A 23,513-nucleotide genomic window follows, 5' to 3' on the forward strand; every position below is an offset into this window, starting at 1 on the left:
TCAGTGGTGGCTAATTGTGGTTTTGACCAGAACCAGAGTACTCTCAATATATCAAATATCTTACCACACTTCTATATTTTATCCAGTGAGCTGATGGATCACTTGCATGTCCAACTAACATAGATTCATAACCCTAACAGACACAAAATAATTCTGAAGTAGGCTTTGGTCCACAATCAACAAAGTCACTGACATCTGGAATGCACACTATTTTTTCTGATGCATCCTGTGTGTTCCATATAAAAATACTGATCACAGTGTACAATCAAACAGAACAAGTTGTACTCATATTACTGGGAGTCATGGAAATTGTTCTGTTGGAATGTCCTGATTCTCTTTCCCCTAGTTCTGTTCTAATCTGACTCTCGCCAGATAAATTTAGCTCCGCCTAGCTCCACTCACATCCATCTGGGGTATCGCTTCCGTTGAGAGTGATTTCAGCACGAGATTGTATGGTAGAGCCAATCAGGACGCAGGGCGGGAGTTTCATAGATGTGACGTAGCGTAGAAATGACTATGAGACTGTTCTCAGCGTCATGGGTTGGCTTCGATGTGAGTGGTTGAAGTAGCACGTCAATAGATGACGGACAAGTGGCTTATCCAATCTTATGCAAGGATTTTTTAAAAAGGCCCAGCCTTCTGAAGCACCACTCCAATGGATCGATCCCAGATGGATGAGTGGAACTAGGCGGAACGAAATTCATCTGGAGAGAGTCAGGTTAGTTCTGTTCAGCCAAAATCTACCAAAATGTAGATGTATTTATACTTTAGATTTTAAAGGTATTTTCTACTATTGTTTGATTCAAATATATTCAGAATCTATTCACAATCTCAACATATTTTTCATTGAGGGCAAATTAGTCATTCTGGCAGAAAACTATTAGTCACTATAGGCTACATTACAGAGCCCATACAACGTCCTCAGTGAAGGTGTCTCAACATAGCCTCAAATAGAAAATGCACTTCTATACATACATCAACAAACAAGTGGGGATTTATGATTGGACTTTGAAACTCGAAGAGAGAATGAAACAAAGCCCACAGACAACTACAGGCATCTAAAGACAATAAAAGAAAATCAGAAGTCTAATTTCAGATCCATTACTGCCCTTTAGGAGACAGTGCTTTGGTTTTGTAAGTGAATGTGAATTGAAACCAAAGGGTTGCAAAAGTTCTCCACACTTTTAAAAAGCCAATCGATTTGAGTCAAACAAATAATATTGTATTTCCTCATCCATAATGTGTTAGATCAGTCCCAGTACTTTTACAGCTGTGGTGACATTCATCCTTTGAGGGTGAAACTGTGAACAACCTTCCCTTCTCAAATCCACATGGGAACCCTTTTAAGGTAATGAGGAAACTGGATCAGTAGATCAGAGTTAAGAGGGGATCCTGTGCCGGTGGGGCAAATTTCACCTGAGCCGTGCAGAATAGCAGCGCATGTACTCGGTCATCCAGCGATCATCTGCAACACTCAGCCTTGAGCCGCGGCATTTCTCAAGGTCAGCTGATCGTGCCCTACGCCGGTCCAGTGCGCCGCCACACCTCTGCGCCTCTTGCCGCTTGGCGGCTGCGTCTGAACGATGAATCTGTGAGAGGAAGACAAGAGATCTGACATCATCTACTTCTGCTGCTCTCAGGAAAAAGTCACACTTTGTGGGTGTTCAATTAACAGGACACAAATACAAGAATAACATAAAATAATCTAAATGAAAAAATAAAATAAAATTGACATATAGGTGGTGCTTCGGGGAATCTCATGTCATTTCCATTTCACTGACACCTAAAAACCCAAAGCAGTGAAAGAGAGAACAGTGCCCATCTCAGTGACAAGGATCGGCTCCATTATTAATGCCCTCCACCGCTAGTGTTGCATATCTGGTTCACTCTCAATTCACTGAACGGCTTCACCACAATAAAGTGTGCCATGACTCTACAAACAGGAGCAGTGAGACTGAACTCTTTCTCTCTTAAACTAATTCAGCTCTTTTAACTCATATTTGTTATTATTTCATTCCCAGACTGGACTCCACTCACCTCCCCTGCAGAAACTGACGCACGCATACTGGGCGTTCTCCCTCTCGTCTCCACGTGTCGTTCAGCCCAGCTCGAGCGCATGTAGGAACGCTTCTGTTCTCTCTCACTGTGCTTGCCCCTCTCTGGTGGCTGACTCTTCGCTCTGCATGGTTTGGGCGCTGAGGATGGTCGGGACCGGTCAGTGTCACCATCATAACCGGCCTCAGACCGAGGAGCACGGCGTCGCGGGCGTCTTTTTGGTGCAGTCTCTGATGAAGTGTTCGGATTATCAGTCTCATCTGGAACACCATTCTCTGCCAGAAAGCAAAGTGAATTTCAAGATGATTTGATAATGGTAATGATAATAAGTCAAAGTTTAAAAGCCAAGCATGAGAAAAGCTACAGTCGGAACAGATGTAACACTGCAAAGGTTTAACTAGGCCTACAGATAGATAGATAGATAGATAGATAGATAGATAGATATTGTTTTTCTATCATGACAATAGGAAACTGATTTACCAATGCCCGAAGAATTCTCCATATTGAGGGTGTCTGTTGATTGACCATTCACTACAGTTTCGACCACTTGGGTCTCTTTGTTTTCAGTCCTGGACTCCAGTGTTTGCAGCTTGGCTATTAAAGGGTCCAATCCCTCTCTGAGTTTTGGACTTGACCTTCCACTAGAGTCTGACCCACTGTCCCAGCCATCCCAAAACAAGGGTTTGTGCGTTTGTTCCATAACCCGACGGGTCAATCTGTATTTCACGGAGTCCTCGTAATTTTTGGAAAAAGTGTCCCATTTAGGATCCCGGAATTTCTTCATGTATTCCGATCGGATTTTCCTTGTCACCACATTATTATTGGTTGTCATTTTGTGAGATAAAGGGCTACCTGTTGGGAGGGAAACGAAATCTCGATAAGTAGGCTCAACAATTTAATATCATTCTAGGCCTACTGACGGCAGGAGCCCGCGAGCTGATGTTGTTGCGTAGGCTTCATCTAAACAGGCACTCTGCAATAACAAATGTAAACCCAGGACAGATAGTCCAGCCACCATGACAGCCAGGCACCCTTACTGCCTGTCAGACTTGGGCCTACTGCATTGCATCTATTAATATTTTATCACAACTTGATAAGACTAGCCTACTAGCCTACTCCCCCTATCCTCCTTCCCCAACCCCTCAGAGCATTTCTTTCGATACCAGGTCGAATGTTATTGGGATACTACAACCTCAACATGTTAATGTGCAGGTGTATTTCTGATCCAACGCGCCTGGATTTGAAGCAAAACACATCACCATATCCAAGGCTGCTTCTGTGCCCTGCGCACCCATTACAAGACGTAGGCTATTTGACCCCATTACATTACGGACCCGATGAAGATATTTCTTAGCATGATGCTTATTGCAATTATGACCAACGAGAAACGATGTAAGGCATGCAAGGCTACATAGGATTTCATGACGTCTAATCGGACTTCACCTAAGCACTCAGGATACGAATAGCCTAACACATATCACCGTAGGTTGAATCCTTACCCGCTCGGCTGAGACTAGGCACTGGACTGACGAAAGATATGTTTAACCATAATGTCTGTTGGAATCAATCAGTTGCTGGATGTATCCGACGAATTTTAGGATGGCAGAGCTGGGCTTCAACCAGCAGTGTGTGGCGTATCGTAAACGGCAAGAGCGATGTTTATCCACACAATGTTACAATGCGCATGCTCTCAAGCTTTTGTCCCACCGTGTCTAGTAGGTTGTCCTGAATCCAATTAGGTGGGGCAGTCAAACCTGTGAGTATGTCATCTCGTAACTGGAATAGCTTTGTCGTCTAAGCAACATTTACAAACCCTGTGTTTATGTGTAGGCTATGTGTGCGTGTATATGGCTATAGGCTGTGTGTATGAGTGTGTTTGATTTTAATGTGTGTGAGAGTGTGTTTGAAATGATTAGATTAGGCTATATGTATGTATGTGTGATGACTTGGCTATATGTATGTGTATGTGTATGTGTGAGAGAGAGAGATGACTAGGTGATGTGTGTGTGTGTGTGTGAGAGAGAGAGAGTCCACCAGAGCATTTTGGTGTGAGTATGAATCCCTGAATCCCCATTCAAGTCCCAGGTGAATTTGTGTGGGTTGACCAAAACCCTTGTCTTAATGGTTCAGGTTTTCTTTATGTGTGCAGAGGGTAATGACAGAGATAGGTAGACCTAATGATTGATAGATCATGTTTCAAGGATGAAAGAAGTGACAAATTAAGACAAAGACATTTGAAAATAGTTCATAGTTTTATTTCCTGGACCTGTTGATGTTATTGATTGTGGATAGAATAAATTAAAGGTCTACAATTGACCAACTTTAAGAAATCAGACCCTCTACAAGCAAACATTCAAAAGATGACATTTCTTGATGCTTTTCTTTGTGTTTGTAGAGGCTGACATCCTCTTGTCACTGTAACAAATCGTTGGCTGGAAAAAAAAACTTGTACAAAATTGTCCCACAATAACAGCAGCGGCTGCTGGTTCCTGAGCAAGAGATGATCCTTGGGTTTGGGTGATGGTGATGAGCTTAGAAGCACTTGCGGTGAACAATGCTGGGGCCTGCCTCATCGTACTCCTGTTTGGTGATCCACATCTGCTGGAAGGTAGACAGGGAAGCCAAGATGGAGCCACCGATCCAGACAGAGTACTTACGCTCAGGTGGGGCAATGATCTGAAGAGAACAAGAGGAGAGAGACAAGTAAGTCAATTGGCCATTTTCCTACTTTCTATAGCAAAGGCAGATTCAGTTGGAATGGGCAAGATATAATCACCTTGATCTTCATAGTGCTGGGGGCCAGAGCAGTGATTTCCTTCTGCATGCGGTCAGCAATACCAGGGTACATGGTGGTACCACCGGAAAGGACGTTGTTGGCGTACAGGTCCTTCCTGATGTCAATGTCGCACTTCATGATGCTGTTGTAGGCAGTCTCATGAATACCAGCAGACTCCATACCTGTGGGTGAAGTGTGTGAGTGAGAAAAGTGCCTTTTCAAAGAAAAAAGTATAAAAGCTATGATGGGATTAACTTTGCTGCATATGTACTCCTGTATACTCACCAATGAAGGAAGGCTGGAAGAGGGTCTCAGGGCAACGGAAACGCTCATTACCAATGGTAATGACCTGACCGTCAGGCAGCTCGTAGCTCTTCTCCAGGGAGGAGGAGGAGGCAGCGGTGGCCATCTCATTCTCGAAGTCCAGAGCCACATAGCACAGCTTCTCCTTGATGTCACGCACGATCTCACGCTCAGCTGTAAAAGGCATGTTTTTGTTCAAGTTTTGCTCAAGAGGAACCTCGTTGAAACTGTATCAAACTGAAACTTTTATTTGCACATTTCATACTAACCGGTTGTCACGAAAGAGTAACCACGCTCAGTCAGGATCTTCATCAGGTAGTCAGTCAGATCGCGACCGGCCAGATCCAGACGCATGATGGCATGGGGGAGAGCATAACCCTCATAGATGGGGACATTGTGGGAGACACCATCACCAGAATCCAGCACAATACCTGAGTAGAGAAAACAGTGAATAAGTGAATAAGTTCACAAGTAACCGGATGTGTTTGATTATTAATCACCTTGCAATTACTGCCAGTGTTTCTAAAGCAAATGTGCTATGTGTATGGTAGATATATGGATGTTGCCTCACCAGTGGTACGGCCAGAAGCGTACAGGGACAGCACAGCCTGGATGGCCACATACATGGCTGGGACGTTGAAGGTCTCAAACATGATCTGGGTCATCTTCTCCCTGTTGGCCTTGGGGTTGAGAGGGGCCTCAGTGAGCAGGGTGGGGTGCTCCTCAGGGGCCACACGCAGCTCATTGTAGAAGGTGTGGTGCCAGATCTTCTCCATATCGTCCCAGTTGGTAATGATGCCGTGCTCAATGGGGTACTTCAGAGTCAGGATACCTCTCTTGCTCTGAGCCTCATCACCGACGTAGGAGTCCTTCTGACCCATACCCACCATCACACCCTGGAGAGAGAAGAAAGAGACAGATTGTGAGAAGTAGGGTATGTGTCCAGGAGAAAAATGACTTGCATCTCAAAATGTCATGCTTTTCAAAAAAAGGTTAAAACAGTTTGATAAGTTGAGGAGAAAGGCTTACCTGGTGACGAGGGCGACCCACAATGGAGGGGAAGACAGCCCTGGGGGCGTCATCACCGGCGAAGCCGGCCTTCACCAGACCTGAGCCATTGTCGCACACCAGAGCGGTAGTCTCGTCGTCGTCGCACATGTTGATGGATTCTGCCAACAGTTGGAGAAGGGGGTGTCACATTTACATGCCACAATTACCAGCTCAGACTATGCTTGTCACACGGCCAATGCAGATTAACAACCAGCTGTACCTAACTATGTGAATAACTTTCAAACAACTTCTCTGCTTCAATAGGCTTCGTAAAACAGTAACACTGTGACAAAATGTAGAGAAGTTCTTCAAATAAAGGGCTACAGCTGCACACACAGGCATAGTGTCTACTAGATATTTAAGCAATATGACACGAGGCAGAGAGTGGGGTCGGTAAAGAATATCCCCGCAGCTGTTGTTCTGCAAAAGGCAAGGGGCCAGAAGCCGAGAGCCTGGACTTAAAGACGTCTTAGAAGGAAAGACACTCACAACATCTACTCACATTGTATCTGATCACAGCTAGTGTCTGTTTCTACCTTTTCCTTGCACTTATTTATTTATTATTCTGATCATTGCTGGGAAGTTGTATCATAGGAGAAAGCCCAAACCACTGTTTGATGGAGCAGTAGCCAACCCCAGTGCATATCTACTCTCAAACTAGGAGGAAGTTAATTGGACTGAAACTCTCCACAACATTTGCCAGTATGATGCCAATATGACAACTGTCTCCTGCACAAGTAATTACAAGTTTGTTTGAACTTACAATAGAAGAACCTACTGAAAATAGAAGAACCAACATGACAACAGCAACTACTTAATGTATTTTTTGCCAATAATAATTGGTTTATAACTTAATAAATAAAGTAGCCTATGTATCACAATCTTAACTAATAGGCCTAGCCAAATGAATATTAGTATCCATGTAAACATAGCCTATCATCCACATCATTCATTCACTAGCAGGTAGAATGCTCCTGATTTATTTATTTTTGTCAAGAAAAAGGTCTAGCTAACCTCATTTGCCAATTTCTCTAACAAGCACTTGGTCTCCTAATGTAGCTGATGTTACATTAGGCTATTACATATTAAGAATAAGATAGCCTATTGCTCCAAATAAGATAAATAAGCTATTGAATGTTTATAAACTGTTTACCGAGTTTATGAACTGTTTTGCTTTAGCCTGACGTCAAATTATGCCCTCAGACTAGTTGACAGTAATCACAGAGGTTCTCTATGCTCAAATCCTGCAGCTAGATTCGTGATCCTACATGAAGCCTGAGTGGAATAGCCTACAGTTTCCAACGGGTTACTTTTACAAGTCAACCTCAGTCTGACAACGGCGACCGCGCCAGTTGCACGCCTGTCAAAACTGAATTAACTATTCGTTAAGTTTTATCCGTTCCATATTCCTGGCCATTGTTAAATCGGATTTCCAATGAAGTCCCTTCATGGTAAAGTATCCAAAGCTTTTCGATGCTCAGTATAATCTTGTTGTAAAATCTTGTTGAGTGAGGTTTTCCAGTCCGGTTTCATTCGCTTACCTGTGGGGGTTTCCTGCTTGGAAGTTCAACCGCTGCTGGATCCAGCTACAGGGATATGAGGACCACCAAGATGCTTATATACTCGTTGAGTCCTAGCCCCCCTCCCCTTTTTTTTCTACGAGCAACCTTCAGGAATATCAATGTATTACACAGGTATTTGCCCCGACCCCTATCCATATTTGGCTCAGATTGGTGTGAATGGTGGGCACCCTGCTTGCAATCTGCTTAGCTCCACCGCGCGCAGTGCCCGGGACAGTCCTTATATGGAGAGTTAGACCCTAACCCAGACCATGGTGTCCAAGCCGTGTATGGAAGATCAGGGGTTGTAACCCTCTTCCTCTAGAATGACATTTCGAGTTGGGATGGTGTACAAGGCGGGACTGCAAACTCGTTGGCCTATTAATGAAGTAGTTAATTTTGTCATCCCTAGTGGTGGACTACTGTCGTTTACATTAAAATTACAACTCGTAATGCTTTACAATTCTAGTTATGGTCATGTGAATGATGAGAGTAAGTTAGTAACATCAAGGAGAGTTTCCCCCACTTTTACAAGTTTTAACATTTTGGCAAATTCCTTTAGGCAGGTTGACTGTTTGGCTGGGTGCAAATGTAAAATTAACTCAGCTCCTTTGATACTATAATTGTGCTGCTGTTTTGAGAATTGTTTGCTCTCTGCTACTAAATGAATTGCACTCAAACCTTCTTTCTTATTCTTCTTATCATAATGTATGGTTTATTACATAAAAAAAATCCAATATTGTTTAATATTGTTGTTGATGTTAATGATAATATTTAATACTGGGAAGCACAGTACTATTCCAGCCACAAATACTGTGGCTTCCATATCTGAGTAATTGACGAGAGAATTTTTGTTTTTTTTTGTGAAGATCAAACTGAAAATCAACCAATAGTTTGTGTATCCATACACAGTAAAATTACACTGATCAGGCTTGTAGCAGTCATTTCAAAAACTGCAGTGTCCACAGTCCTGACTAAGAACAAAAAAGAAACTACCCCCCATGAAGAAAAGGGTGTTGCGTTCTCACACAGCCCATATAGGGCCACAAAAGTGCCCAGTAAAAGCTGTGGTTATTAATCGGGGTTGTCCCCCAAATTAACCTCACCCAACTATTTATAGGAGCCTCAAGTCTCTCTGAGACATCTGTTCCTGCCAGTAGTCAAGTAGATCAATTGCACCCCTCAAGATTCCTACTACAGCATGAAGTGTATGTCAGCATCTGTGCCTCAAAGACGTTTGCCTTGGACATGTATATTTAGGGAAGAATATATTGACCAAAAGGATCAGTAGAAGCGAAAGCACTTCTAGGTAGGGAGAGGGAAGGAGAGGGGGCAGAGCCAAGGAGTCCAAGTGAGGAGGAAGTCTGGGGGGGTGTGAGTGGGTGGGTTAGTGGCTGAAGGAGGGGGAGCACTCCTCAAGTTATAAATAAACATACATACCCTTCAAGGGTCAGAACGAGACACTCTTAAGATTTGCTATCTGTATTTGGCTTGTAACTTAAAAAAAGAGGCTAGAATTGCTTAGAAAATATTTATTTAAAGAAACAGTCTTAATTATGCATATCAAAACATATGATGAGACAACATGAAAACAATATGGCAGGAGGGCAGGGTTCAGATCTGTAGGTAATGCTCATAGTTGGCTCTCAGTACAAACTCAAAATAAGGCTTTGCCTTCAGACTTTCCATCTCTTCCAACTGCATCAGGTCTCTGACGTCAGGCAGGTATGTCTGCAGGGGAACACCTGAGAGAGAGGATAATCCATACACGGGTTATAAGACACAAGAGTTGTAAGGAAAGGAGAACAACACAAGCTCTTCATTCTCACCAACAGCCTCAAGAATCCAACAATGTCTGAATAAGCCCAATAATGACAGCATGCACGCATGCATTTCTTACCCTCTTCAATTAGCTTTGTGATAATTCGGATAAAGATGCTGTCTTTTGCTGCCTCCACTGGGTTATCATTGCCATCGGCTGATGACCAGCTAATAACACAGGCAGAGAAATTTAGTTAGAAAAACAACTTTCAACGAACACCAAACTAATCTGTTGGAAGTGAACAGAGTTCATGGGAACCGTTTTGGAAGTGCGGTTCATGACCAAACCAAACAGCAGTAACATACATCAGGTAAAAGGGATCACATAAGGACCAGATGTACTACTTAGAATCTTGTAAGTGGTTGATTACTGGATTGCTGTGTAATGGTTGGAAGCAAGTGGGCAGGGTTTCAGAATGAATGGAAAGCTGAGTAGGCCTAGAGGAGTCAGTTCGGTCCAGGACCTCACCACGGTAGGAACAGTAATTGAGCCCTTTCATTGAATGTTTTGGTGCTATGTTCAGGGCTTAAAGCAAGTACAATTTGTGTGCATGAAGTTATCAGAAACTTTCAAAGCAGTTAAATAGAATTATATTTTTTTGCAAAGTGCATGAGAGCTTGAAGCAATGTATTTATATATACACATGTGCTGCTTTTAAAAAAAAAAAAAAAAAAAAAAAAAAAAAAAAAAAAAAAAAAAAAATTCTAATAACTGCTTATTTGTGGACTTAATTGTGGCAAATGCAACACATGCACCATGTGCTCTTGTAGCTGAGCCATTATTTGTTGGAATGTTGGACTGAACCACTGCGGCGTTTCCGACATAAATCCAGACAAATGTACTATTACCAGTGCCGTTTCTTAAGGGGGAGGGGGACAGTATCAGATAGATATCAACAGCTACTCAGAATGAAAGAAATAGGATTTGTGGTCCAGTTAAACATGGGGAAACGGCTGATGTGGAGGTAGCAGCTGCACTTACTCGTCCCTCTTTAGAGCTTTACAGAGGATCTCACACTTCAGAGCCTCAACGTCCACAGCATCGTCCTGAACACATACAGAGAGCTTCGTTAGCAGACAGAGACTATTGCTAACTACTCAGGAGTGTTGGAACCCCTCAGACATACAATGTGAATACAACGTTTTCTTCCTTTAAGGCTTTAAATCATGAAATTATTTTCCAACCACTATCGTTTCAATTCATGCATTTTGTTTTTGGAGATTGATGAAGATTTAGATAGATAGATACTTTATTGATCCCCAAGGGGAAATTCATATTCATATTCAATTTTTTTTTTTTAATTTATATTTGTCATATATTCTCAGAAATCTTTGCAGGACCACTGTAAATAAAGGATATGTGTGTTAAGAATGAGCAGATTCAAACCTCTTCTATGTAGTCAAGAAGGTCCAAGGCTTTTTTGAAATCATACTCGTTGGCTCGGCGGTTAGCATCACAGATGTAAAGCTGGAGGGTGTAGAAAAGATGGTATACAGTAAACAGAAAGCCTTGCCAAGGAATTTTCATTGCAAAACATGTGTGGGAGGTTGGCACCATAGTTCTATGAAAGTATTATTGATTGTGTGTGTGTGTGTGTGTGTGTGTGTGTGTGTGTGTGTGTGTGTGTGCCTCCACTCACATTAATCAGGTTGTGTGCACTGAGAAGAGGCATTGTGTCAGGGTTCAGCTGTTTCTCCTCCAGCAGCTGCTTGGGTAGAGTCTCCTGATGCAGTAGGAACCTTTCCTGCTCTACGATATCTGGAGGAGAAACACATATACCAACAATCAGGCAGTCCTACCCTTCAATTCAATCTCAATTAAAGTTGAAATTATGGTAACTCTTTATTTTAGCAACACACGTTAACCATTAACACATAACTAATATGTGTATGTATGAGTCTAGATTAAATGTCATTACACATTTATTACGCCTTTTTTCAACAATTACTTATTCTTACTTATTCTTACTAAATAGGTGATTCATTCTTGGTAAATCCTTAATAAGCAACTAGTTGGTCTTTGTATTATGTTACTATTATGTCACAGATTCAGACAGTGTATTAGGTGTCTATAAACTGTATTCTGATCCATGCTATAGAACAGGAACGTTAGATCAAGGCGAACTAGTTGCTTATAAGGACTTACCTAGAATAAATCAGCTATTGAGACAGAAGAAGAATATGCTTAATACTAATGTGCTTAACATGTACAGGTGTTACCAAAACGACCACAGAATTATAATCCCATGAATTTCACAGCATAATCTTCTACTGAGAATTGTAATACTAAGGAAGGCACTCGGGACTATGGCTATGGAGCCACTACAGTTATAGCTAGATCACTATAGAATTAGATTCTGTATCATTAACTTGAATATTATCGTGCCAGAGTGTTTTTTTTCTACTGGACAGTTTTTTTTGTAAATTTCTTTCATATGTTTTGTTCCCATTCTATAGCATTAGGGAACATGGTGTTTGCCAGTCCAGAGGGTCAATTGACCAGTTGCTGCCCCCATGGTGGTCAATTGACCAGTTGGTGCATGGTGGTGAGTTGTGGTGCGCCGCTGAGTCAGCGTAGGGGCCACAGGGCCTCCCTCTGGGGCCGCACGCCGCCTGTCGGCACGCCTCTATTACGCCACACAGTAACTGACCACAACCAATGGAGCACATTTTAACAAACTATTCACCTGGACACATAGCAATAGTGCCAATCTTACTGCCACAGAAATCCATAGGAATAGTGACTTTGAAAATACAAAAATAAAATACACTTTACTTAACAGTATCGACATAAAGAGTGACACTGTAATGAACATATGACACTGTCATGACACATGAACCCTAGCCCTAACCCTAATCCTAACCTCTAACTCTAATCCTCTAAGAAGTATGACACATTCATGACAGTGTCATGTCACTCTTATGTCGATACTGTCAAGTAAAGTGTAACCAAAAAAAAAAAGATATGGTTTGTGTCATTTGGATGCTGGGAACTTCTTTTAGAACATACCATCTAGTTGCTTCTGCATGGTGCTCTCTGCCATGTTTGATGCTAGCGCTGTTAGCTTGCTGAGGGCCAGCAGGGTCCTCTTCTTAACAAAGTACCGAGTCTCCATCTGGGCCTGGCTGTGCAGGGTCTCGTGGGCCTGAAGACAGAGAGAACACACAAACACAAACAGCTTTAGGGGGTGTGCATGTGCTCGTGAGATTCCTGTAATGCCACATAGCCACTGTGAAGACTGTGTGTGTGTGTGTGTGTGCGCGTGTGTGTGTGTGTGTGTGTGTGTGTGTGTAAAAACAAAATATTCATAAGATGACATTCCTGCCTTCTCATTTCAATGCGTTTTCTTTATTTTCATGACTATTTACATTGTAGATTCTCACTGAAGGCATCAAAACTATGAATGAATGCAAAGTTATTTGGCCCACAGATGAGTATTTGTCAAGTTATGGCTTGCTGAATATGGTATTAAATAAAAAAAGAAATAGCAACTTTGAAGAAACTAGAATATAAGACATATTTTCAGTTATTTCACACTTTTTTGTTAAGTACATAATTCCACATGTGTTCATTAATAGTTTTGATGAATCTACAATGTAAATAGTCATGAAAATAAAAGAAAACACATTGAATGAGAAGGTGTGTCCAAACTTTTGGCCTGTACTATATATTCATAAGTAATACTTTATGTCCTTATCTTTCTTTCAGTCCAAATCAGGGTTGAATAGATTAATTCAACTAAGCCAGCTGTTTCCTTGTCATGTGTTCTTCCACCCATGCCATGACTGTTTAAATGTAATGTTATATCTTTGTATTTAATTACGTTTTTAGTTATTGGGGAATATAGTGTTTTTACAGTGTGCCACAGTTCTGCATGAGTGCCTCCCCGGTTTTAGAAGTTATCTGTTCTGGATTGCCAGGTTGGCATTAATCAGGGTCTGGGTCAGTGAGATCTACACACACTGGGATGACCGACGCCATTTCTCAGCAACCTGGAAGGATACTTGGGCCCAGACTATTTGCTTGTTTTTAGTTAGGACAGCTGGTGGGTCTCTCCCTCAGTGTATAGCACTGTAAATAAAACAGCTCCTGATATTCCTATTGCCTGACTGGGTCTTCGTTCATCAAAATTACCATCAATTTGAGTGTGATTGTGAGTGTGTGTGTGTGTATGTGTGTGTGCGCGCGCGCATATGTGAGAGAGTTGGAGAAATTCCTACACTCTGGTAGTCGTGCACATGAACGTCATGAAGCCAGCTGAGATGCTCATGGGCCTGCAGGAAGCTGGCCAGCTGTTGGTGCTGTGCGATTGGCTGGGAGAGCAGTTTGCCCCTCTTCCCCTTCTCCATGTACCAACGGAACAGGAAATCTGCAAAGTTCTGCAGAAAGTGGAGACAACATCTGACAACTCTGGAGAATCCTCCACAAAACATTTATGAACTGCTTGATAAGCCAGTGTGATAAGGGGACATCAGGGGCTGGTGGCTCTTACCTGGTCTGCAAATTTAGTCATGTAGTGCTGTAAACGGCTCTGGTTGTCAGTCTGTTCACACATCTGCACCAGGATGTCAAAGTCCCCATATTTCTCAGCCAGGGCTGACACCCACTGGTACTGACCCAGCTCCACTGGTCAACACAAACATCAACACAACACAAATCAGTGTCATGGTACACAACACAATGCCTACATCCAAGCAGATGAGGAAAGAAGGGGCTACATTAAGATTTTTGGAGGAAAAGATCAGGCAGTCTGCCGAGAGACCTGCCCCAATAGGCGGCATTGGACCATTAAACCAAACAATGAACCAAAACATACAGCCAAACAAGGCAAGAAATGGTTAACCGAGAACAATATCAACATGTTAGAGTGGCAGAGCAGAGTCCAGACCTCAATCTGTCAAAAAGTGAGCACAAGGCCAGAGTGATGGCAAATAATCGTTCCTGACTCAAAACCCGGATTGTTGTTAAAAAGGTGCGGTCTAGAATCATTGAGGAGACATGAAGAGGCTTGGTCGGTATTATATGAACCATGTTGAGAGCTGTGAATGCAAATAAAGATGTTTCCATTGATTATTTTAAAAGGGTATGAATAAAATTTGTCTAAAAAGATGAAAACGCTTCTTTTTTTGATTCCTTGTTTCTCCCACATTGTCTTGCAACCTTTTTGCATGTGGCAGTGTCATTTTCAGTCAGAACAAATATATTGGTCAAGAGAAAATCAACATTAAATCAATATTTGCCAGGGGTATGAATAATTTAGTTCTTTACTGTATATCTGAAACACTTGCTAAACTTGCAGCACATCCATTTAGATATCTGCATTAGACAACCTTCCAATAAGCGTCCACGCATGTCTATTTTTTTTCATTGTTGTTTAGTCACAAACATTTAAATGCCTCTTGGATATCACCCTTTGTCAGACAAGTCTAAGAGATAAACACCGTTGGTAAATCCCAAGTAATCACAAGATACACACTTTCTCCAGTAGGCCATATTTGGAAGCGTTCATATTGATTAGAAATGGCTTGGCATGCATGAAAGCGTGAACTCACATAGTGGCAGCAGCAGCTCCGAGCGTCTCTGAGTGTACTCCATCTCCAGGGCGCTGTAGCGGTCAGACTTGGTGGCCCTGTCGAGTGACCCCAGCTGGGCCACATAGCCACTCAAGTAGGAGTTGAGCAGTGCCACCAACTGCTCACTGAGGGTATTGCGCAGCTCTGAGTCGGCATGTGGGTACACCGTCTTCAGGATGACCTCATGCTGCCGCGTGATGACTGACCGAACACCACTAGAGGCTGAAGGGGGGAAATGATCAGGGGAAACATGTTGATTAAGAGCCTGTTATTCATGCCTCCAAGCAGAGCAAGATCTGATTCATCATCTTTTGTGGATGTGGATGGACCCTGAGCAGCAATGATATAACCATAATGGAATAATAATTGTAGAAGCAATGGTCACTACACAACCACCCTCCTCAAATATGATTGTTTTGACAATGTTACATGAGAATGTTCCAGACATGTTCACCTACAGCACAGGGTATTTAATACTTCTCCTGTGTATTTAAAATGTCCTGTCTTTAGTGAACTGAAATGCAAAAAATATATATTTTAAGAAAACATGTTATTCATCTCTGAATTATTAGAGGAATATTTAGTTAAGGTTGCATATTTTGCAGATGTGGGGGTGTGTTACCTGTCCATGGGATATACTCAGGCTCAGAATCAGCCGTCTCTGAAGCTCGGTAGAACGAGGATTTACTCTCTCTGTACTGGCACGCTGCTTCAAGCATATCCTGTGAAATCCAAACTGTATTGTTTAAGTACACCCCACATGACTTAAGCTGGATTTAATCCAAAACATTCAACTCCTCTCCTAATAATTGATTTTTCAACTAGGTTTTCATAAATACAAGTGGTTATTGAAGGAGGTTACAGATAAGTGTTTAAGAAGGGTGGGCATGAATATTGTGTGGTTTTCTGGTACAGGTACTGGTGATAATGAGGTGGAGTTTCACTAGTTCGCCCATCGGCATGATTGTTATACTGAGTGAATAAGCTAAGGACGTGTTTGGCATGGTAGCTGGCCGTGATCATGGAATGCCTGAAGTGGCGATCGCGATAGAGCGATGGCCGCTTGCACCCCCCAATGTAAGGAGGATGCGTAACTGGGCTATCAGTGAAATGGAGGAGTAAGGGGAGGAGGGATAATTTTGCGAGCGCCGCGGCGTGTGACGTATGGATAAGGAGGCCGGCATAAATACCCTGGCGGCGGAAGACAGGTAAGTTAATTGCTGTCAATCATCCCTAAGGCCTCCTCCCGAACTTTGTTTAGAAAAAATCATTAAGTAAGATGCAGAAATGTTGCCTTGACACACCTTGAGGACCACGTTGACCTCAATGACAATCTGGGCCCACTTGAGGGAAGTGATGGGATTCTCCTTCAGAGCCTTCTCTTCTTCATCCAGGAGACACTCAAAGATGGCAGAAATACCAGACACCTGAAGCACAGGTCTTGTGTTTATGAAGATTCAGAAGGAAGAAGTGCACTGACCACTAGTGAATACGGTGATCATCATTTCTCTGATGACCAGTAAAGACATTACTAATACTGTAACTTCAGCCCTTTCATAATAACAACGCTTGAAAAAAATACTTTTGAATACAATTAATGAATGATTGTATGTATGATGTATGAATTATTATAAATTATGATTATATGTTATAAGTACTTGTCTTAATTTAGACTGGGATGCAGAATTAGAGAGAGCAGAATGGACATTGAACAGGTTCTTGAACTGTCCTGCACCTCTCTGAAGAAGACATCTGCAGGGGTGAGGCTGGCAGGCACGTCAGCGTTGCTCTTCTTCAGGGCACTGGCGATGGCGGGGTTGACCAGGTCTGGGTGCTTGGCATGGTGGTTCTTCAGCACAATGGCTGCGGTCAGCTTTTCTGCATGCTCACAAAGCAATAGCCTCGTCGCCATGGGAGATGCGCGCACAGTGGTGGAGCTCAAACGCTCCAGCAGGCCCATCTGGGGGAGACCAGAAGGAAAGAAGATGGAAAACAGAGAGTAGATATTAGTGTGAAATCCTACTATAGACAACAAGAGGGATAATGATCCTAATGAGAGAGAAAAGCTGAATACTATGAGTAGTGGGGTCAAGCTGGCACCTTGAAGGTTGTATCAGCGATTTCAGGCCCAAATAAGGCCCTAACATAACTGATCACATTCATCTAATCTTTCCTAATGATCCGCTAGCTGCCTGCCCCATAAGCGGGCCGTCAAAAAAACGCGTCTCTGTAGGCAGCCTACGCTCCGAGATCTGTACACAAAAACAAATAGCTACCAACAAGGGTTGGCAACCCTTTAAAAGCAAAATAAAGTGTTTCAACCAATAACCGACGAGTTGCACGTTTAGGAGTTTTAATTGCACGGGAGGGAGTAGCGAGCTAGCTCTCTGTTTTGTTTGAACATCAACAGAAGTTACGTATCCCCGCTGTCGCTGATACAACCTTTAAGGTGATAATGGCTTTACCTGATTCAGAAAGTCCATCAGGCAGCCGTGGGCCTTCATCTTGTCCTCCAGCTGGTGCAGCAATATGAGGGAGGTCAGTGGAAAGCCAGCACCCTCTGGTCAAAAGAACATCACCATAATGCAACTGTTCACATTTACATTTGTTTTAATTACAGCACATTAAAGAAATGTTCCACCTTTAGACACAGAGTCTTTGTTTAAAATAGTGTAGATATTTGAACTCAACAGCCAATCAAATTACACCCTCCCTTCCATACTCCTGATGCAACTTTTTGATTGGTTGGAATTGTTTATGGATGTGTACAAACCACTATGTTTCCCATTTACTGACCCAGGATTGTGTATGAATCACATATATTGAGCAGACACTTAAGAGAACCACAAGGAGGGTTTTGATTAAGTGCATTACATAAGAAAAGTGTATTGGATAAGAATGGCGGACCTTTAAACACCATGTTTGGAACAGTGGGATTATCTGGACATAACACAATGATGTCTCACTGCCCTTTAATGGAAGCTTCTCTTAACTGATTTTTCTATCTCTGAGATGTTCTTTTCCTGCTCACCATCAGGAACGGACTCGGCCCAGCGAGGATCAGAGGCCGGATAATCGTCCACGAGGTCACAGCTGATCTGCGCCACGACCTCATCCAGCTCTGCCCCCTCGCCTCCATCTCGCTCACTGGGCAGCAGCTCATCAGTCACTGTCTGAGCACCAACCACATCGTGCCTTTGGAAAAGGGAGCGTAGGATGGCACTTAGTCAAAGCACAGTGTAAATGGAGTAAACATGGCTCTGATTTGATTTGATGTCTCTCTACTCACTCAAAAAATAGTCTTAAAAATGAAGCACCAATAAGGACATCGTAACTTTGGTGTACGCGTGTGAGAGGGCACATACCGACAGAACTGCAAGAAAGCGGATTTCAGTAATTTGATTTTGTCTTCCTGTGCAACTTTATCCATTTTAGGCATTTCTGTAACAGCAGCCTATGGACATAAATACAAGGGGAAATTATAGGAGCTGATGATTCCAAAACAAGTTAACAATCATTTATTATAAAATCATCTTCATCTTGCACTTCAAAAAACAGAGTGCCTAAAAACAAAAAGAATACCTGACAGAATACAAAACAGGCTTTCTGTAAGCTACTATTCTGCTGTAGTGCATGCACAGATTAAGTGCCTGATTTGGGTTTCTATCTGGCCTCTACCTCTGATCCTGCTCCTGCCAGGGAGGAGCAAAGGGAATCCTCCATCATCTCAGGAAGCATGGAAGCACTCTCCCGAGGAACCACGGCAACAAGCCCACTATTCTGGGAGAAAAAAACGGGCAGGTTCGCACATACACCTCCGCCACGGATACGGTCTCCTGTAAAGTCCACATCCACATGAGACATTTGTAAAAATACATCAAATTACCGTAACCAATGCTGTTGCTAAATGCAAATCCTTTCAATTTTAATATTGAAAATCTACAATTAATCACCACAACTCTGATGACTGAATGTTTTTTTTTTATTTTAACGTTAATATCTGGTTAAACTGTCCACAACAACTTAGCTACAAATGATCAGACTCTTCCACCAACACCCACCTCCCCCTAGTCTGTGACTACCCTACCTGGGTCACTAAAGGCAATCCTCTCCTCGGGCAGGGCTCCCCGACCTCTTGCCAACGAACAGGTGAACACCATCTCCTCATTGTACAGGTAAGCAGCACTGCGAGAGCCTCTTGGCACAACCAGGTGGGTTGTGTGCATCTCCTCCTCACTCTGCATAACACCAACATATGAACCACACAATCAAGGTTGATTGTGGACATGGATCAATTAAATAATAATTAATAATGCTTATTGTTGATATTTGAGCTCAACTTCCAATCAGGTGTACACCTCCCTTCTGTGTTCTAGAGGCGACAGGCTAATAGGCTGGAGCATTGCATGGTTTGGTCAGGGTGTTTACAAACAGAGCCGAGACTGAGTACAAACACTGGAGTTTATAAAACTAGAATAGATGCAGACTGCACCTTTCATTACACCTACACATACACATTAAACAATGCACAGCATGCTCCAATGACTGTACTCTACCATAGCATATTCTAAACTCCACCATAGCATAATCTAAACTCCACTATAGCATAATCTAAACTCCACTATAGCATAATCTAAACTCCACCATAGCATAATCTACACTCTACCATAGCATAATCTAAACTCCACCATAGCATAATCTAAACTCCACTATAGCATAATCTAAACTCCACCATAGCATAATCTACACTCTACCATAGCATAATCTAAACTCCACCATAGCATAATCTACACTCTAACATAGCATAATCTAAACTCCACCATAGCATAATCTACACTCTACCATAGCATAATCTAAACTCCACCATAGCATAATGTACACTCTACCATAGCATAATCTAAACTCCACCATAGCATAATCTAAACTCCACCATAGCATAATCTACACTCTACCATAGCATAATCTAAACTCCACCATAGCATAATCTACACTCTACCATAGCATAATCTAAACTCTACCATAGCATAGTCCATGTCACTGTGAACACTGTACCTGAAAAGCAGGGTTGTGTTTGGTGACTTCCACGGAAATTTCATCTGAGGTGAGGGAGAGGCGGTCAGGCAGCAGCACCAGGCAGTAGTACACCAGGCAGGGTGTGTCTGCAGGGTGCCAGGCTGCAGCCAGTACAACCAAGCCCTCCCTGAAGCAAAACACAACATCAATTACAAGGAACATTTTCTCTACTTTATATCTGCTTCTGAAAAGAAAGATCAATTAAAAATTCATCACATAGCTAACAACCAGATTTCTGTACAGCAGCTTTGGATGTCACCTATATTGTGATCAATAGTAGTTTTCCTCGATTTCTAATATGTGATTATACATATACATACAGTATATATATAAGGAATTTAATACTTCATTCACCATCAGTGAGAGCTAAGAATGACTCGAAACTGACCCAAATGTTGTTTGGATTCAAGTCTAAAACCACGTATGACTAATATTTAACTTACTGGCTCAGCTGAAGGTCCGGGTAGGCCACATTCACACCTGCCTTTATTTCACTGTAGTTGGCTTCTGACCCCTACAAAAGAAACATGAATTGATAACGGTGATTTCTTGAAGAGCACAACATCAGTGATTTAGAGAGACATCTCATATAAAAACATACTACACTGTGGATTATCAACATACAATTAACAATGACACTTTGGAAGTATTCTAAAATAGGCCCTACACCACATTATTCTCGTAGATAAGCATGTGCTAACCCAGATAGCATCAGAGATGCACTCTTCCAGACTGCTGACTGGATTCCAGCTGAGGACTTGCAGCTCGGAGTTCTCGTCCACCTCCCACTTATTGAGTCCTGCTGAGGTCAGTGTGAAGAGACTTCCAGTCTCAGCCACCCAAAGAACGCTGTGGACCTGCACAAGACACACAGGTGGAGGCCGTTAGACACTTCATCTTAGAAGATAAAACCCGACAGACAGTGACGGTGAATATTTGTGAATAAATAAAAACGGCAAAAATGAAAAATTGCTGGCAGACTGACTGTGACATCTGTGGGAGGGGCTAACATGCCAAAGAGGCTGGAAACGCGACGTCCAATGCCTGACAGCACCCCCTGACCCTGCTGCAGAGGTCGTAGCTGCAGCTTTCCGGAAACATCCATCGCCACCCTCAGGAGCTGGCCTTTGTAGGAGGAAACAATGAAACTGTTCCCCTGGAATATCAAAAAGCAAAGCAGGGTGTCAATATTAACATTAGGGTCATTTCATGCCAATATTGGATTAGGCAACGTCAGTAATTTATTCATGACAGTAAGAGGGATTGGTCAAATGTGCTGAGTTCAGTTGATGTTTCTACTGAGCTTCATTAAAACACTAAAGGCCATATATCATTATCAACTGGTTTCAAGCAAATACATCAAATTCAAACAGTGTGTGTGTCTAACTTCTTGAAATGTCTGAGCTATCAGTTGTCTGATTGTCTACTACTTAAGTTTTGACTGATCATTTCTAATCTTTGTACACTGCAAGATATCCTTCAACAGGAAGGAGAGTCAGACCGTTCATGTGTTGGTGGTACACACTATCCAAACGGCTCACCTTTACTGCTGTAACAAAGTTGCAGAGGTTCCCCCCAAGGTCTGCGGTCATCTCCACATAGCTCCCCTCATGGGCTAGACTGGCCCAGAAGCGGACTGTTCCTTCAGGTGACACCGCCAGGACGCTTATTGACTGTAGATTCAGAGGAAGTCAATGTTAGTGTATGCTACACATGATGAACTTAGTCGAAATTCATGCAATCATTTTTTGCTTTTTTATGTTACGTAGGAACATTCCCGGGTGACAAATACCGTAAAACGAGAACTTTACACATTTTACACACTACTTTTCCAAGATACTTGAAATTTCCATCATTTGCTTTTCCTTAAAGCGTTTTGGTAATCAAGGGCACTGGATTTTAAAATGGTAAACTCAAAAAAACAAAGGAAATATAAACTTGTTTTGTTATGTTATGCAATGTCCTCAGAGCTTGAAAAGAGATACACAAACGTAACCTGTATAGGAGCACTGTCCAACGGGTTAGAGGAGGAGATGGAGATGAGGTCAGCACTGTAGGCAAATTCACTTGGGGGTAACTGAAGATCCTTGCACACTGACAACTGCGAATCATTTCAAAAACACGGTGAGACATAACATTGGACATTAATATCTTAAAGCATTATTCCTAGCTCTGACTTTATAAGATAGAAGACAAGCATGGTCTTAGCATGACTGGGCAGTGGGCTTGCCATACAAACTTTTAATGGTTCAGTCAGTTAGAACATGTTTGTCTTCCATCTTACAAAGTTTGGGCTGGCTATAAATAATATGCATCAGCATAATAATGGGCAAACATTGCTACCCAGGTAATGTGCTTTTCAGACTGTAGAACTAAATGGGCTGAACAAAATATGAACAAATTGGATCTGAACAGAAATACTTTACATGATTTGACTTTCATATGATAAGGTTTGAACAAAATCTGAGACTCTGCAGAAACATCTTCATCTGATTTTACATGACATGACATTTGACCTATATGCGGACTATGCCGTTAGATCAACTGTTCTGCACCATTTCGAAATGTTTGCGGTCCTTAGGTGACAATACCTTCGCGACCGCTGTCTGACAAATCTTCCAAATGACAAGTCTTTCTCCACACGCCATCCACGCCCAGCCTGTCTCCTCGATATTCACAGAGATCTGATCATCAGCTGGGGAGAAACACAAAGAGGGAATGCTGAACCACACTTCTTTCCTAAACATGACACATTTACCACTACAGTTACGACATCAAACCAAACAAAAACCTTACATTCTGCCATGGTAAGTGCCTCCATTACTTTGACTGGCAGCGAGGAGCCAAATGTCTGCACATCAAAGTTGATCGCTTCAATTGTACCATGGCTTTGTACTCGTGTAGGGGTTGATCTGGAGAGAATAAAGTAAAGTTGCTAGGTTATGCTAACTGGTATTTTTAACGTGAGTCTAAACAATCTTCGGCCTGGGTGCTCCATTTGTGTTTATGATGAGCCTGGCACTTAGCCTACCTCGCTGGCATTGACGACCTTCGGGGAGAGAATAAAAGTCCTGTCGGAGTACAGCTTAAACTTTTCCGACCACCTGTTCTTGTTTGCCTTCGGCCAGAGCCTAGTCCACCACGGGGTGAAAACATTACCGTGATTTATTCGAATGCCAAAATAAAAAGAAACCGCTCCAGGATGAAATCGTTCACTACCGCGCACGAAGTGTCGCGCTCAAACCTCTAATAGGCGCGGGATATTTACGTCATCAAACACGGCGGGCAAACACGGAAGCTTG

General features: G+C 42.4%; 3 protein-coding genes and 1 long non-coding RNA gene across 5 annotated transcripts; 1 reads left to right on the forward strand and 3 right to left on the reverse strand.

Moving 5' to 3' along the window:
• Window positions 1-582: 582 nt before the first annotated feature.
• On the reverse strand, window positions 583-3,765 carry ccsapa (centriole, cilia and spindle-associated protein a). Its single transcript, XM_048248312.1, has 4 exons — window positions 3,555-3,765; window positions 2,536-2,907; window positions 2,038-2,330; window positions 583-1,589 (listed from the first exon to the last, which is right to left on the reverse strand). The coding sequence occupies exons 2-4, from the start codon at window positions 2,885-2,887 to the stop codon at window positions 1,413-1,415; spliced, it is 822 nt and encodes a 273-aa protein (XP_048104269.1). The 5' UTR covers window positions 2,888-2,907; window positions 3,555-3,765; the 3' UTR covers window positions 583-1,412.
• Window positions 3,766-4,294: 529 nt separating this feature from the next.
• On the reverse strand, window positions 4,295-7,872 carry acta1a (actin alpha 1, skeletal muscle a). The gene is made up of 7 exons (XM_048248313.1): window positions 7,726-7,872; window positions 6,164-6,303; window positions 5,706-6,030; window positions 5,404-5,565; window positions 5,117-5,308; window positions 4,832-5,013; window positions 4,295-4,731 (listed from the first exon to the last, which is right to left on the reverse strand). Exons 2-7 carry the CDS (start codon window positions 6,290-6,292, stop codon window positions 4,588-4,590), a joined length of 1,134 nt encoding a protein of 377 aa, XP_048104270.1. The 5' UTR covers window positions 6,293-6,303; window positions 7,726-7,872; the 3' UTR covers window positions 4,295-4,587.
• A 1,388-nt stretch (window positions 7,873-9,260) lies between these two features.
• Window positions 9,261-23,463, reverse strand: nup133 (nucleoporin 133). The gene is made up of 26 exons (XM_048248691.1): window positions 23,243-23,463; window positions 23,008-23,123; window positions 22,803-22,906; window positions 22,208-22,312; window positions 21,753-21,884; window positions 21,197-21,367; window positions 20,913-21,068; window positions 20,655-20,725; window positions 20,191-20,338; window positions 19,226-19,376; window positions 18,817-18,974; window positions 18,504-18,592; window positions 18,170-18,333; window positions 17,604-17,698; window positions 16,874-17,098; window positions 16,443-16,565; window positions 15,761-15,860; window positions 15,118-15,360; window positions 14,058-14,191; window positions 13,786-13,944; window positions 12,575-12,710; window positions 11,205-11,323; window positions 10,952-11,032; window positions 10,547-10,611; window positions 9,644-9,732; window positions 9,261-9,488 (listed from the first exon to the last, which is right to left on the reverse strand). Exons 1-26 carry the CDS (start codon window positions 23,365-23,367, stop codon window positions 9,358-9,360), a joined length of 3,390 nt encoding a protein of 1,129 aa, XP_048104648.1. The 5' UTR covers window positions 23,368-23,463; the 3' UTR covers window positions 9,261-9,357.
• On the forward strand, window positions 10,023-13,660 carry LOC125298049. Of its 2 annotated transcripts, none has more exons than XR_007194152.1 (3): window positions 10,023-10,037; window positions 12,022-12,110; window positions 13,424-13,660. It is a non-coding gene; the product is annotated as an uncharacterized LOC125298049 (long non-coding RNA). The 2 variants fall into 2 exon arrangements; XR_007194151.1 differs by lacking the exon at window positions 10,023-10,037 and adding an exon at window positions 11,219-11,399.
• Window positions 23,464-23,513: the final 50 nt, after the last annotated feature.

This window comes from Alosa alosa, chromosome 7 (genome assembly GCF_017589495.1).
Source record: "Alosa alosa isolate M-15738 ecotype Scorff River chromosome 7, AALO_Geno_1.1, whole genome shotgun sequence".
Taxonomy (NCBI): domain Eukaryota; kingdom Metazoa; phylum Chordata; class Actinopteri; order Clupeiformes; family Clupeidae; genus Alosa; species Alosa alosa.